At 41.4% G+C, this 16,509-nt stretch overlaps 1 protein-coding gene across 1 annotated transcript in view; it reads left to right on the forward strand.

Moving 5' to 3' along the window:
• The window catches only part of CD2AP (CD2 associated protein), a 157,182-nt gene extending 141,604 nt beyond the window's left edge, over positions 1-15,578 (forward strand). Inside the window, exons 14-18 of the mRNA XM_077811530.1 lie at positions 2,195-2,307; positions 4,369-4,458; positions 10,481-10,668; positions 11,297-11,360; positions 13,053-15,578. Of these exons, the coding sequence (XP_077667656.1) occupies positions 2,195-2,307; positions 4,369-4,458; positions 10,481-10,668; positions 11,297-11,360; positions 13,053-13,094 (497 nt within the window). The 3' untranslated portion in view covers positions 13,095-15,578. The remainder of the gene's footprint in view (positions 1-2,194; positions 2,308-4,368; positions 4,459-10,480; positions 10,669-11,296; positions 11,361-13,052) is intronic.
• The last annotated feature ends 931 nt before the right edge of the window (positions 15,579-16,509 follow it).

Here is a 16,509-nt window from a genome sequence, read left to right on the forward strand (position 1 = left end):
AGACTAAAGGAACCTTCCTGAGACAGGAAGAATATATAAATACCATATTTTAGTCTTTTTTTCATTTTATCATCCTCATTATTACTCTTAATACATAACTAATGGAGGCCCAGGTTTACTTTTTAACACAGGTTTCTGTTCTGAGATTAGGTGGACCATTAAGAATATGAGGGTATCTCCTTGATAGCTACTGCAGGACATTTAACAAATTGTATACTGTGTTGTACCTGATTACAATGACCTTTTTTATCTTGTGGCCGTCCTTTTCTTCTCAAACTGCCCTCAGCATCCGTCTTCTTATACCCATTACTCTGTCCTTTCCTCACCTCTCCAATTTCTCCTTCCATTTCTCTCTACTCATCTCCGTTCCCTTTACATCTACTTTTCCCTTCTGTTGCCAGCATTAATACACGTTTACAAAGGGTGATAGGTGCCCTTAAAAATCCCTTAGTAGAGTTTGTCCAGTTTAGCTAAACGACAACTAAAAGGAAGATAGGCATGTTGAGATAGCTGAAAGGTGTAATCGCCAAGGAGGAAGCAAAATGTCAAGATAGCTGAAAGGTGTAATCGCCAAGGAGGAAGCAAAATTTCTTAAGGATATACAAAGATGTGTAGCTAAACGTAATGGAACTTCTAATAGTGAGATCTCAAGTCTATGAAAGCCCCATCACTTGAGCCATATGAAACTCTCCTGGATAAAACACTAAAGTAGTATGGAAGGACTGACCAGATGACCCCAATACGTGTTTTCCATCTGTGATTTCTATGCTACTTAGAGCTTGAAGATTGATGAGGAAACCTGGAAGGATAATGTAATAAATAGGGAATGAAGTTAAATATTAGCTGCTGATCGATATAACTTCTGCCAAATGCATTATGATTTATGATGCGGAACCAATAACACTGAGTGTGTATTGACTTGCATTCAAGTCCATATCAAGATTTGACTGTAGAGATAAACGTTAACAGATGGTAAATTTTAACTAAAATGGAAGTCAGTGTGTATTATGCGGATATCTTACAAATTAAAATACTTTCATAATACATGACATATAATATTGTGATAATGATGTTTAAGTGCTTTATGAACACTTAAGCCTGACTACACTCTTTTCAGATTGGTGGGTATTGTTAACTATTTTACAAATGGGTAAACTGAGGCACTGAGGTTAATTAAGCTGTAGCCACAAAGTGGGTAAACTAGCTTTAATTACTTAAATTTTTTATCACTCTAAAATCATTTACTCATACCGTAAATGGTGGTTTTGTCCTAATGGGTATTTGTGTCCCTGGGGTGTAAATAATTGACCTTATCTCAAGGAGCAAGGAGGAGTCAAAGAATGCAGGGAAACAATACTTAAATTACCAGGTTCTTTATGTAGTGTCACAAGCACAGGCAGATTCTCACCTAACATGAAAAGATGTCTAAACTAACAGAAAGTGAAAATAAATGAAACATTCAGAAAGCTCTCAGACTACAAAGCTCTCGGACACTTGCAGCTTGTCTGTAGACAAGTTATTTATTGTACATATAAAGCCTGCTGGAATTGTAGGTGAGAGCTAACAGGAGCCATTTTTACAACTTGATGTACACATTTAAGCAGATTTAACATGAGTGAATGTATGCCACCTATTTTATCATGCCCCTTGAGACCCTTAGTAGTAACTTAAAACATTCTACATTGGTTCTTCTGTTAGGGTTCCATTAAATTTTGATTAACATGCTTAATTTCAAGAGTATCAAGATCGGAAAATACACTATCCGTAAAACTCTTAAATGGATCTAAACTGACATAGCTCAAAACAATTGTGCTATTCTGAGTCTCGCAATATATTTTTGAAGGAAAAAGTACGAATTTTCCTCAACACTTGAGTTTGAAATCTGCTTCATGCCACCTTCTCTCTTGAGCCTCTCTTGTTCTGGTGGGAATATGAATTTGAATTCCTTGTTTTTTAACTGTTTTATTAACTTAAAGATGCCAATTCTCTCTAGTTTCTTTAATGAAAATGTCGTTTTCCAGACTTACTAAAAGTGTATGACAGTTATTTCTTGCATATCCTGAGAGCACAGTGTGCTGAAAGTCTTTTGAATGTACTGTTGTCTTGTCTCCGTAATGATTTAAAAAAAAAATTGTTTCTACTTCCTGAGAACCTTCTGAACTTAAAGGGGGTCTGTGTTCTCACCTTCTTCTAGATCTTTTAAGTTTTGATGTAATAGCTACCTCAGATAAACTGTCACATCCTACTGCAAGCAGACCGAAGATGCCTGGCAGGAGGCTGCCTACTCGTTTCAACGGCAGTCATTCTGTGAGTACACTGACTGTATTATTCTGAAGATAAATTTAGGATATCTGCTTCCCACAAGAGAGAATTTTATTGAGCAACATCACTCCAGGGAAGTCATTTCATTAGCAAATGCCTAAGAGAGTACTGATAGGAACATGTATCCATAAATGGAAAAGTAAAGATGAAAATGAGTGTAACTGAATGTAGCAGCATCACGACTGCAGTTAAAAAAAAAAAAAAAAAAAGATTTTCTTATCTATTCTATTGGGTTTTGACGTTGTTTCCTATTTCCCTGGCTACTCAAATAGTGGTACAGTAGCATCAATAAAAGAAATTTCTCTTTGTGGAGTTTTTATATTTCAACTCCAGCAGTGTTCTCTGTTTTACAAGAGTAAGAACCCATAATCCCTGCCCAGGGAATTCAGAGTTTAGTGTAGATTACTGTTCAGACATACAAGATATCAAATGCCAGGATGAGTAAATCTTGGAGATAAATTAAATATTCTATTTGTTTATCTTTATGCAGCTATGTCAATTGAACTGTAATGGAGTCATGTGATATTGTGGGCTCCACACAGACCAGAAATGGGTTCTGTTACCACATGCCATGTAACTTTGGGGTCTTTTATGCTGTGCAGCTGCGGTTCAATTGCCTGACACCAGTATCCTGCCCACAAGTACAAGGTCTCACCCTGGCTCTCGCTAGTTTAGTTATTTTGCAGGGTAACATCAACAGCACTTCCAATCCCAGGTCTCCCTGAGTTCTTAATTACCAGACACTCAGATTGTCCCCCTCTGGCTCCTCACCCCCGAAGGTGTGAAATCAGCACCCTCCCCAGCCCCATAAATGCACTTTGGCACACACACTCTCCATACAGTTTGCACTAAAACAGTTTGGATAAAAATAAAAAGTTTGTTTAATAGAAAAAGCACAGACTCAAAGATGAAATAAGGGAAAGCACACAGAAAATAAACCTAAAGATGCAGCTTCAGGCTTTACACTTTCGTATTAGAGAAAAAATCTCTCTTCTAATAAGAGTTACCCTTTGCCTTAAAACAGCTTCTTACTATATCCCCTAGCTATAGGAGGGTTCCAGCGTCCATGGACAGCCCCCACCTTGAGACGTCCCCAAGTTCTGGATGTTCTTCATTTTTCAAAGACTCTGGTTTTCTTTTCAGTTTCACGCTGTTCCCATTTTGCGTTGATGGTTCCTCATTGTTTTTTTTTCCTGGACTTGGACAATGGCTATGTGCTTGAAGACAGTCTCACATGGGTGGAGAGGTAGTCTCAGCCTGCCTGATTGCTTCACTGTCCTGTTGTGAGGTGATACTGAGGTGGCACCACAGTTAAAATTACAGTTTTTATATGTACAATCACATACTTCCGTAACTCTAACCTGTATGCGTATCTTGTAATGACTATTAAGTTCATTGCATTACAGGCTTTCATAAAAGATCATTACCCATTATATTCTTATAGCAAAATAAGATAGCACACTATCAGTTGGTTTAACTGTTTATTTGGGTGGGGTCTAGACCTTTTTTTCCTCTTGAGGTGTCCAATTGTCCAAGTCCTCAGTCTGTTTTAACTCTTTCTAATGTGTTTGTATTGTGGTTGTGTCCAAAGGTCTCATTTTGCTAAGCATTGCAGAAACGTACATAGTTCCTACCCCAAAGAGTTGACAGCTAATTTAATAAACATTCGGGGCAGGGAGGGGAAAGAGTGTGAAAGACAGAAGAGGTTAATAATATTTTAGAAACCAAGTTAAGATAGTCAGTGATATTTCTGACAATACGCTTCAGTTATTGTCCTTACTTTACTCCGGGGTGGTCAATTATTTTTTACCAAGTTAAAGTCAAGGTCCAGTGTCCAGAGAAAATAATAATAAAAAATAACAATGGTGGTAATAAGTAAATACAAAGATTTTGAGGTCCATTCAAAAGCGTCTGGCAGTCCGGATTTAGCCTGGGGTCCACCTATTGACTGCCCTGTTTTACTCTATCCCACTTAGTAATTTTGTAAGTTACTGTTTTATCTATTCTGCACACATTCTATATAATATGCATGTTTTTATTTACCAGCCAACTCAAAATGAGAGTACAGAAAAAATTTTGAAGGTGCATAAAGAGGAGGAAGAAAGTGCCAAACCAAAGTCATCTGAAGTTAAAAAGGTACAAAGCTGAAATGATCAGATACACATATCAGACTACTAGCAGCTATACAGATTGCAGACAGCTGCAAACACAAGTGCTCTATGTGAGCTAAATACAAAACTGCATTGATGCAGGAATGACAAGTTTTATACTGGGTAACACAGAACTACGCTTCTAGTTCCAAGAGTAGGTTGGATGTGTGCTCTGCCACCTAGCTCCTGGATAAAGAAATGCAGGTTTGAGCAGAAAAGGCATGCAGAATGGTATAGCTTCTCCTCAGTTACAACCATGGAAGTTTGCTTAATAACTGACTTTAGGGATCCCCATTACATTGCAGCTCTTAAAAGATGAGAGAGCTGGTGTCATCCTGGATTTTCCAAATAGTTGGTAAAAATTTCTGTGAATTTTACTTCCAAAGTAAATCTGATGGCAGGAGGCAGGGATGGCCAACGAGCAGTTACAGAAAGGTGGGGAGCGTGTTTAGAGTGGGCAACCCAATGTGAAGAGGGAGGTGAACTCCTCCCTTCACTCCAGGGACAACTTCTGTGATTCCTAGCAGAGCCCCACTTCTCCTCTGGGACAACATTACGAAAACTGCTTTCTGCAAAGGAGGGCTCCTAATCTTAAATGGGCTGCTCCTCTTGGGTAAAACTGCCTCAGTTACTAAGGTTCTGGTGCATTGTTCTCCTACTGTGCCTGCCTCAGCTCCCCAGTCTTTCTCATCATTACTGTATTTGCATTGTGATAGTAGTGCCTGTGAGCCCCAGTCGTGGACCCCAGGTGTTGTACAAACAGAGAACAACAAGATGATTGCTTCCCCAGAGAACATAGTCTAAGTAATCCTTGCGTGGTGAGAGGGAGCTCTGATAATTGAATTAGTTCCTCAAGGCAGCAGGAGCATTTAGAAAATGGTACCCTACATGAAGCGGTGGCAGTCCAGACTTGGCATAGCACCTTAAATAATGGGTCTCTCTTGCCCATGTGACAGGGTCGGGCCAGATGGCTACAGGAGAGTAATAGAAGGCAGATATATTAGCCCCAGGTTAAGTAGGTCCCTTTTCCCTGGGGAAGGTAACAGGGAAGGTTCCAGAACAATCAGGAACCTTCTGGAGACAATTAAGACAGACAGGCTGATTAGAAGACTTGCAGCCAATCAAGAAGCTGCTCGAATCAATTAAGGCAGGCTAATCAGGGCACCTGGATTTAAAAAGGCGCTCACTTTAGTTTGTGGTGTGCGTGTAAGGAGCTGGGAGCAAGAGGCGCAAGGAGCTGAGAGTGAGGACATGAACGCAGACTGTTGGAGGACTGAGGAGTACAAGCATTATCAGACACCAGGAGGAAGGTCCTATGGTGAGGATAAAGAAGGTGTTGGGAGGAGGCCATGGGGAAGTAGCCCAGGGAGCTGTAGCTGTCGCACAGCTGTTCCAGGAGGCACTCTAGACAGCTGCATTCCACAGGACCCTGGGCTAGAACCCGGAGTAGAGGGCGGGCCCAGGTTCCCCCCAAATCCTCCCAACTCCTGGTCAGACACAGGAGGAGTCAGCCTGGACTGTGAATTCAGAAAAACAGCCAACCTGAGAGCTGCCGTGAAGCTCCAAGGCGAGCAAATCCGCCAATAAGCGCAAGACCCACCAAGGTAGAGGAGGAACTTTGTCACATCCAGCATGTGCTCTGGACCATCCCCTCTATCAAAAAAGGGTCTCTGGTTGGCTTTGCCCTGCCTGGTTAGGGACCATACTTATTGGTTGGCTAACTCAGGGTGTGTCCAGCACAAGACAATTATCCAGAGCATGGTGCACTGAGGTATGAGGGCCTGAGAGCTTGCTGGTTCCCTGTGGTGCTTTCCCACTTTGGTATTCTGCTATGCCTTTCAAGAGTTCTCTTGTGGGGAACTGGGCGCAGCTACTGTCAGTGTTTAGGAGCCAGACAATTGTGTGAGATCAGAGCTAAAAATATTCCCCCCCACACACAAGATCTTTCCTAAGGAGGATTTTGGAGTCACTTCAGTTCTTCGAGTGCTTAATCATAGAATCATAGAATATCAGGGTTGGAAGGGACCCCTGAAGGTCATCTAGTCCAACTCCCTGCTCGAAGCAGGACCAATTCCCAGTTAAATCATCCCAGCCAGGGGTTTGTCAAGCCTGACCTTAAAAACTTCCAAGGAAGGAGATTCCACCACCTCCCTAGGCAACGCATTCCAGTGTTTCACCACCCTCTTAGTGAAAAAGTTTTTCCTAATATCCAATCTAAACCTCCCCCACTGCAACTTGAGACCATTACTCCTCGTTCTGTCATCTGCTACCATTGAGAACAGTCTAGAGCCATCCTCTTTGGAACCCCCTTTCAGGTAGTTGAAAGCAGCTATCAAATCCCCCCTCATTCTTCTCTTCTGCAGGCTAAACAATCCCAGCTCCCTCAGCCTCTCCTCATAAGTCATGTGTTCTAGACCCCTAATCATTTTTGTTGCCCTTCGCTGGACTCTCTCCAATTTATCCACATCCTTCTTGTAGTGTGGGGCCCAAAACTGGACACAGTACTCCAGATGAGGCCTCACCAATGTTGAATAGAGGGGGACGATCACGTCCCTCGATCTGCTCGCTATGCCCCTACTTATACATCCCAAAATGCCATTGGCCTTCTTGGCAACAAGGGCACACTGCTGACTCATATCCAGCTTCTCGTCCACTGTCACCCCTAGGTCCTTTTCCGCAGAACTGCTGCCTAGCCATTCGGTCCCTAGTCTGTAGCTTGCTCATGTCCATTCCGTATTAGATGTGTGTGCTCACCACATGCACTGGTGCCAGAATTTTTTCCCTCAGCAGTATCTGTAGGGGACCGGCTCTGGTGCCGTCTGGAGTGGCGCTCGCATGGTGTGGTTTAATGGGTGCTGCTGGCTCTCCCCACCCTCAGTTCCTTCTTGCCGCCAGTGACGGTGCTGGAACATCTGCTGCCTTGGCTAGCATTGATTCTGTCTCTGTTCTTGCGAACTCTGAAATCTGTAAAATAGTTATACACAGTTAGTAGTTTTCTTAGTTACCCATAGTAATAGTCTCAAACTCTTCGTTAGTTCCGATTGTCACCAAGCCCGGGGTCGGGATATGCCCCGGTCCCCAGGCTTTAAGCCATGCGATTGCTGCAAATGGCCTATGCCCATCAGCAATCCACATACCAGCTGCCTAAGGTGCGTAGGCAAGGGGCACATAAGTGACAAGTGCCATATCTGCAAGTCCTTTAAACCTAGGATGAAGAAGGAACGCGATATCCTAATGGAGTCGACATTCACTCTGGCACCGGAGCAGCGGCCCAACTCCTCAGTGCTCCCCGGCGCCATCCACGAGCCGGCACCAGTCTCCCTCCATGGCTCCGGTCAAGAAGTGAAAAAAGATTGCGAGGAGATCTCCTACCTCCCGCAAGGCAAAGGAGAGGGCAGGGAGCGAGCCAAGACCCATGTCAGGCAGTTGAACAGCCCCATTGGGAAGTCAGGCCCCAGCTCAAGTCAAGCAGTGAAGCTCATCCCATGCCTTGCCTGCCACTCCAGATACCGGAGCAGGCCCTGGCCAGCTGCAGGTGCCGTCAACACCCGAAACCCTTCAAGCAGCTCAGGAGATCCTGGTGCTGCCCTCACCAGCTCCTGCGGTACCCTGGTCACAGAGAAGACCCATGTAGGGACCTATACGTGTGTCCCCGCCTCAGCGGTACCATTCCACATCGAGAGGAACGTCCCGCCAGCATTAGCCCATCTGCAGCCATCGCGCCTCAGGACTGGAGAAGCATGCTCAGCGGAACCCTCTTTGGTCCCCACACCGGCGGCACTGATTGAGGGACTTGAGGTGTACCTTGCCAGTAGATTGGCGCAGACCCTCTGAGGCATGCACCACCCAGCAGAATTCCGGGACTGGCCCAACCATCTTCAAGGGTCCGGTACCAATCAGGCACCAGAGTCTGCCGATTAGTGTGCTGTCATCGCCCATCTCCAAAATGAAGTTTGCCCTACTCAAGACAATCCTCCCTTGCATCGGGCTCATCGGAGCTCCTGGTCCCATTCAACATCCCGGTACTGGTCTAGTAGTGTGGGGCATGGATCGCCGGGTATTCAGTGCAGATCCACCGAACGCCATCAGTCCCTGAGAGCCTGATCAAGACCGTCCTGCTCGGACAGCTCGGCTTCGGGACGCAACGACTGATTCTGGTCGCCCGGGACTGACTGCTCCACTGATAGCTCCAGCTTGGAGCAGGGTTCCCTGACTGCGAGACAAGTCCCAGTACCAACGGTGCCAACTACGTTATCAGAGCCAAAATCTGTTCCATGGCCCCAAGCACAGTGGCTGGCGCAATGGTACCCGTTGAACCCTTGGGGGTTCACCCAGGCTGCCCAATCAGTGTCAGGAGCCTCGGAGAGGCCAGCAGCCTTGATATCCCGTCCCCTTCTGGTGCTGGGGACTTTGAGGGGGGCAAGACCCTGCAGGTCCAGGAGGACCCAGGGGAGCAAGCTGCTGGACCACCAATGGACGTGGAGGTTCCCGTGGCACCTGCATCGGCCTCATCTGACAACGATGAGGACATCACAGGTCCCCCTCACCCAGTTCCTGAGGATGATGCCAAGGTGCACCAGAAACTTTTGAAGAGGGTTGCTTCTAACGTGGGGCTTTAGGCAGAGAAATTGGAAGAGCCCTTGGACTCTCTGTTTGACATCCTTAGCTCCTGCCAGGGTGGCTCTATCCCTTCATGAAGAGGTTTCTAAGATCACTAATGTCCTGTGGCAGACTCCCTCTTCCCTGACCCCTTTCTCTAAAAGGGTCAAACGCAAGTACTTCGTACCAACCAAAGGCCAAGAGTACTTATACTCCCACCCAGCCCCCAAGTCCCTTGTGGTCGAGGTGGTTAACCACATGGAGAGGCAGGGACAACTTGAGGCCACCCCCAAAAATATGTATATATACTGAAAATCATAGAATATCAGGGTTGGAAGGGACCTCAGGAGGTCATCTAGTCCAACCCCTTGTTCAAAGCAGGACCAATCCCCAATTTTACCCCAGATCCCTAAATGGCCCCTGCAAGGATTGAACTCACAACCCTGGGTTTAGCAGGCCAATGCTCAAACCACTGAGCTATCCCTCCCTCTCAAGGAGGCTGGATCTTTTCAGGTAAAAGGTTTATTCATCTTCCAGCCTTCAGCTAAGAGTGGCCAACCACCAAGCCCTCCTTGGCCAATATGATTTCAATATGTGGCAAGCCATGGCCAAGTTCGAAGGACCTGTTACGACCTGGCGGGGGTTCCACCACCACCAATTGTCAGAGCCTACTCAGTGAGAGCACAGGCGTCTTTGGCGGCCTTCCTGGTGCACATCCCTAGCCAGGACGTCTGTAGAGCCGCAACATTTTCCTCTGTTCACACGTTTACCGCTCATTATGGCATCACTCAGCAGGCCAGAGACAACGCTGTGTTAGGCAGAGCTGTGTTGCAATCTGCTGGAGTTTCCAGCAAAAAGGAACAGAGAGTGGGGGGAGCCAGCGGCGCTACTTATACTGCACTATGCTGGCTCCACTCCAGAGGGCACCAGAGCCAATCCCCTACGGATACTGCTGAGGGAAAAACTTCCTACGCCGGTGCATGTGGCGAGAACGCACACCTAATAGGGACTGGACATGAGCAGCATATCTCAAAAAATACCAGTTACGGAAAAGGTAACTGTCTTTTTCTCAAGGCGGTAGTTCCAGCTTATGGGAGACACGCCAGACAGGCTCATTGGCCTTATACATCCATTACTGTCAGAACACTATCTGGCACAAATATGTACTGCCTTGTCAGGTGGAGTGTGCTTCCTGTCATGTCTTCTGTAAAAGACTGAAAAGCCCAAAGTACATAAATTACTGTACACACTACAAAAACCAGTGTTACAAGTTGGATAGTTGTGTACCATTTTTATAACGTAATACATTGGGTTGAAACAATACTGAGAAAAAAAAATACACAATTTGTGTGGTGTGTGTTCCCCAATTTATAGTGAATTCATTGTTACCTTTTATTGATTTCTTTCAGCCACCGGTGTTCACATCAACACCTCTATCTTCATCTCCAAGACCAAATTCTGTTATACTCAGTTCTGCTCCTGGAGAAATCAAAGTTAAAGACCAAACAGATGACGGGGAAAAAAATTCTGTGAACGATCTCAGGATTCAGATTAATGAGTTGTTGAGTATTGTAGAAGCACTGAGAAAAGATCATAGGTAAATATTTAATTTCTCTTACCCCTCAATTGAATATTTTTAACAACTTCTGTTCTAAATATTATATACTTGAATTTTTCTTTTCAAAAGTAAGCTTTCCATATTGACCATTCTTGGTCTGCATTAGGCACCTTGCTTTAGAAGATCACCCAACAGGTTTATATAATGAATAAATATTAATTTTTGTTGAGAAATATTGCTGAGGTTGCATTCTACCTCCTCCTTTTCCTTTTGTGTTTTTCTACTTTTTTATCAGTTACAAACATTCCGTAAAATGGTACTCTTCAAGCAAAAATAAAAATTCTTGTAACAAAGAGGTAACAATCAGAAATGCACTTACAAAATTCAGCTCAAGATGTATGTAAATAAGCCCATCCTTCTAAAGGGTCTGTCCTGTCCCAGTATTTTAAATAAATTATTTTATAAGAATAATCTTGCATGGAAAATATTCCTAAGGAATACTTAAATATGTGTATCATATATGTGATACAGTGTTACCAAAAATCTGTTATGTGAATTAATTCCCCTATCTGTGACAATTTCAGTTCTCAACACCATAAGATACAAGACCATGTTTTTTTTTATTTTCAGTTGCAATTGTATTTTAATTTTGTTTATAATTTTATAGCAAAGAACTGGAAAAACTAAAAAAAGATTTGGAGGAAGAGAAGATGATGCGCGGTCTCCTAGAGGTAATTTTAACTATGAGGACAGTGTACAGTCATGTGTATACAATACTCTGACACCAGAGGGCTAATGAAAACCTTTAACAGTCCTGTTTGATCTCTGTATTGTTAGTATGAATCTGAATGATTGCCTAGTAAAGCAGAAGTTGGGTATGGAGAATTATATTTTATACATGAAAGACTCAAAGCTGGAAAAACCCCATTTTCCAAATGCAAAGTAGAGGTTAGCCACGTGTTTAGGTCTGGAGTAGAGTTCAGTAATATCCACAGTGTATTGTGAACCTGCTTTGTCCTAGGTTTCAGAGTGGTAGCCGTGTTAGTCTGTATCAACAAAAACAATGAGGAGTCCTTGTGGCAAGTTAGAGACTAACGAGTTTAGTTGGGCATAAGCTTACGTGGGCTAAAACCCACTTCATCAGATGCATGGAGTGGAACATACAATAAGGAGTAGAAATACACAGCATATGAAAAGATGATCCCCCCCCACTTGGTAAGGCAGCTCCCATATTTTCATATGCCATGTATTTATACCTCCTTATTGTATGTTCCACTCCATGCATCTGATGAAGTGGGTTTTAGCCCTCGAAAGCTTATGCCCAAATAAATTCATTAATCTCTAAGGTGCCACAAGGACTCCTTCTTGTTGTTGTCCTAGAGCTTCTCAAGTAGACTATTTTAAGAGGCTTCAGTTATCCTGCCATGAAACATCTTTTAAGCAGTGTGTTAAATCATGGATATGAGAACTGAACGTAGGGAGAAGTCAGGTTTTTATAGATCTGGTTTAAAAAAAAAAGAAAGGGAGAGGGTGGAGACAAGACTCATGAAAATTTTGTCAAAATTTTCTGATTTTTTTTAACTCAAAATTTCAAGTCATAAATCAACTGAAATTTTTAAATATTCTGGAGACCAGTAAGTCAGAATAACTCAAACAGAATAATAAGGTTTTAGTGGCATGTAGATACATATACAGTACAGTGAGCTTTGAAGACTGTTTTTTTTTTCTCTCCAAGCTGTGTGGAAAAGCAAAGTCTCTTTTACAGGGAGAAATTCTGAGTACATATTACTTATACAGCATGTATCGAATAGTTGATATGGGTTCATCCTAGGTGAACATTTGTACATAATCTTATATTTAGGCAGGTACAAAAGGGATCCTATTTGAAAGTATCCTTCAACTCAGCAAAAGGTGCAATTTCACAAATTTGAAAAGACCTTGGACCATATTCTGTTCTGTTATGATAGATTTTTACTAGTGTACCTCCATTGTAATCAGTGGAGTTCTTTCAGATTTGCAGTGGTGTAACTAAGACAAATATATTTCACATTATCCTTTAGTATGGTAGGCTTGGTATGAAATTTTGTACATGATCCACTTTAGGAAGAAAGTCTGAGATGATGCACCAACCCAAACAAACTTCTTCTGTGGGACACTTTAATCAGAACCAACTTACTCAATAAAATTTACCATACAAATAGACAATATGTATTTTAAAATGAATCTTGTAAGCCATGGTACTTAGTTCTATGTTAGTGTTAAATTGTTAAATGTGTGCATTTTTAATAATGAAAGTTGCTTAGCATGAATTTGCAAAGAAAAATTGATGTAAAGATTAAGATTTTGGTAAAAATGTAAATTAAAGATACTGATTACTGAGATATTGGGTAGTTCATTATTCTCACAATGTCTTTCTTTTCCAGGCTGAAATAGAAAAGCTGAAGAAAGCAGTCATGTCTACATGAGTTGGTCATAAACTCAGTGTCCTTAACTTGCCAGGAATTCAGACATATCATACAAATAGAACTGACTTTTTTTTTTTTTTTTTTTTACTTCAGTAGAATGAAAGCTGGTGTTCCATGGGTTTAGACGGGGGCGGAACGGGGTAGAAAGAGTAAAGAGGAATATAGTCTTGTATTCAGAGAGATGAGAGAAAAAAAATGATGTAATTTTTTTTGCCAATATAAAAGAGGCCTTATTTCTTACTGTGCTGGAATTGCAGACCTTTATTTTCCGGTTTGCTTGAAAATACTACTGAATCTGTATAAAAAGAAGAGGGAGTTCTTAATAGATTTTTATTGAATACTTGTAGTGTAATTTTTAAAGAGATCTATACTATAAATAGGGTGATATATCTTTACAAGTAATCTGTAAAATAGTCAATTCGGAGGGATGAAGTAACCTAATAATAATTGTAGTCTACTTTTCCCAGACACACACAAGGGAATATTTGATATTTGTATATTATTTTTTAATTTTAGCATTCTTTCCCAGGATTACACTGTTGTGCCTGTCTGCAGTGAGAGTATTTGCAATATGCTGTTTTATAATTTGGGTGATGAGACAAGAATTTGGTGATGCTATGTGGCAGATTAATCACCTATGCATAGTAGTAATTAGTGATCTAACCAAAATAGTTTCTTAAACAGAAAACATTTTGTCACTTGCACTATAGGATTCATAAAAGGGATTTATGATTGAACCATAAAACTATAGGAGGAGAAAGTTAATTCTTAAAACCACAAAAAAAGGAAAAATAAATCCAGAGTTAAGGCTAAATCCATCATAAACTCAACCAGTTGTGCCTAGGTATCGTAGCACATACGACATGCAAAATCAGCCTTAACTCTGGATTTTTTTGCTTTTCTGAATTTAAATTTAGCTCATCAGTCTTCAATGGTTTAAATTTCTTTTTTGCAGTAATAGTAGTATTAAAAAAGAACATTTTAAAAGCTTCCTTCATATGAATTGCAACTTTCAGTGTCTTCAGTCAGCCATGTGCATAAACACATACACATTCATAAAGCCTTTAAAATTGGGTAGTGTTACCCAACGGACACGGATGGCTCCAAACAAATCACTTTGGGCTCTTATGTAAATATTGAGACTATTTTTTAAAGCCTCTTACTTATGCCATAAACCATAAGCTCTCAGTATGTTATATAAATCCAGATGTAATCACTTTTTAAAGAAATATATATTTTCGCACGATAGACTGGAACAGCTTCTGATGAATCATTGTGCTGAGCTTTGACACAATGTCTTTCATGTATTCCCCATGGAAAAAAGTTGAAAACTTGCAGGTCACATTGTACCTAACCCCCCTGGGAGCAGTGCAAACATCCAAGTAATAAATATTGGAAAAACTATTCCCCGCTCTCTTCCTCCCCCTTAATTCATATTTTATTAATGCTAGCCCCAGTTGATAGAAATCTACAGTATTTCCAGCTTTTTAAATAGAAACCCTAATTAAAACGCATTGCTTCAATTAAGCAACAACCTCCTCATCTCTGATTGACCTAGCGGAATATAGCATGCCCCCTAGTTTGACAAGCTCACCAATAAATAATCTTGGCTTGTAAAACACCATTTAGATTTCTGTTCATGAGAGTACCGTAGGTTTTAGTAATGTAGATTCATGAAGTAAAGCGAAAGTTTTTAATAAATCATGAGAACGCTCTTCCGTACTTGGTGCACAATAAGTGGGAAACATCTAAAGAGTGAATTGCATGATGTTTGTCTGCAGTTGCTGATTACATTTTTCATGAAATCTGAATAGTAAATATATTATACAAGTTTTAGGTTATATTTCTGAGAAATATTGCTAACAAGCTGGTTCAATATTAACTTTTAATTGCCTTGACGCATCACAAATGAAGACTTGAGCCAGAACTTTATATCCAGGAATAATGGGTAGCAGTTGTGCTTCTGTCAGACACTAAACCTTGCATTTAGAACTCTTGTACCTCTTTACCTAAGTTTGATGATGCAAAGCAAGAAATGAGCCTAATGAAATAGAAGATGCTCTATTTTACAAGCTCTTCACTGTGACCAGAGCGTAAAACAAGTCCTGTGATAGGTTGCTCTGATGATTATCATGTCTGCACTTAAGCTTGTAGCAGACAAGCAGAACAAGACAATCAGTTAAATCAAAAATTGAAAGGTGTTATAATAAGTTAATGGCCTTTTTCGCTGTAGCAATAAATGAGCAAGTGCAATGACTTGATTTAATAAAAATCATCTTTTTAAAAGTCGCTGCTATGAGTATTTTTAGCCATAAAGAAGTCGACCTGATACATGTCTGTCTTATCTATGATTAGTATTGTGTAATACCATGGAGGTGGGAAGGGTAATGTTTATACAGACATTCCACAAAATACAAGTTCCTTAAAGCATAATGCTTCACTGACTTGTTTACAGGTGCTGTAAAAAATCATGCATGCTATCAAAACTCCAGCAAATAAAAAAAACCCAAACCATGGTTGGTATGTTTGCTTTTTTGTTGTTGTTATTCAAGGAAGTTTTGAATTTTGTCTTAAATTTATTACAACACAAGCTTGGAAAAGAGACCTCAAATAAGGAAATTACCTTCTGAATCCTTCTGTTTGCAACAGTGTTGATTCATGAATATGTTGATTCACATTTAGCTTGTGATACACTATGACTCCAGATCCCTTTCTGCAGTACTCCTTTCTAGGCAGTCATTTCCCATTTTGTAAGCGTGCAACAGATTGTTCCTTCCTAAGTGGAGTTCTTTGCATTTATCCTTAGTGAATTTCTTCCTGTTTTCTTCAGAAAGTTTCTCCAATTGGTCCAGATCATTTGAATTTGAATTTTATCTTCCAAAGCACTTGCAACCCCTCCCAGCTTGGTATCGTTTGCAAACTTTGTAAGTATACTCTCTATGCCATTATCTAAATCATTGATGAAACTATTGAACATAACTGGATCCAGAACTTATCCCTGCGGGACCCCACTCGAGATGCCCTTCCAGCATGACTGTGAACCACTGATAACTACTCTCTGGGAATGGTTTTCCAGCCAATTATGCACCAACCTTTATCCGCTCCATCTAGGTCATATTTCCCTAGATATGGCTATCTTTTGCATCTTTCTTGCATTTAGGAACTGGAATTTTCAGCTTTTTATTTTCTGCCAAAAAAGTTGATTTTTTTTCTGTGGGGGTAAAATAAACACTTTCCGACCAGTTCTAGCACCCATGTAGATGCCGTTTGCCATCTGCAAATCCCACCGGAGAGGCATTTGTTAAGGGGTAGAATTCTCAGCTTCTTCTATGCAAGGCAAAGGTGTCATCTTTCTCAGGGAGGAGTTATTAGGAAACACCATGTTCAGTTTCCACTCCTGAATCTGGGTGATTAC

This window comes from Eretmochelys imbricata, chromosome 3 (genome assembly GCF_965152235.1).
Source record: "Eretmochelys imbricata isolate rEreImb1 chromosome 3, rEreImb1.hap1, whole genome shotgun sequence".
Classification (NCBI taxonomy): domain Eukaryota; kingdom Metazoa; phylum Chordata; order Testudines; family Cheloniidae; genus Eretmochelys; species Eretmochelys imbricata.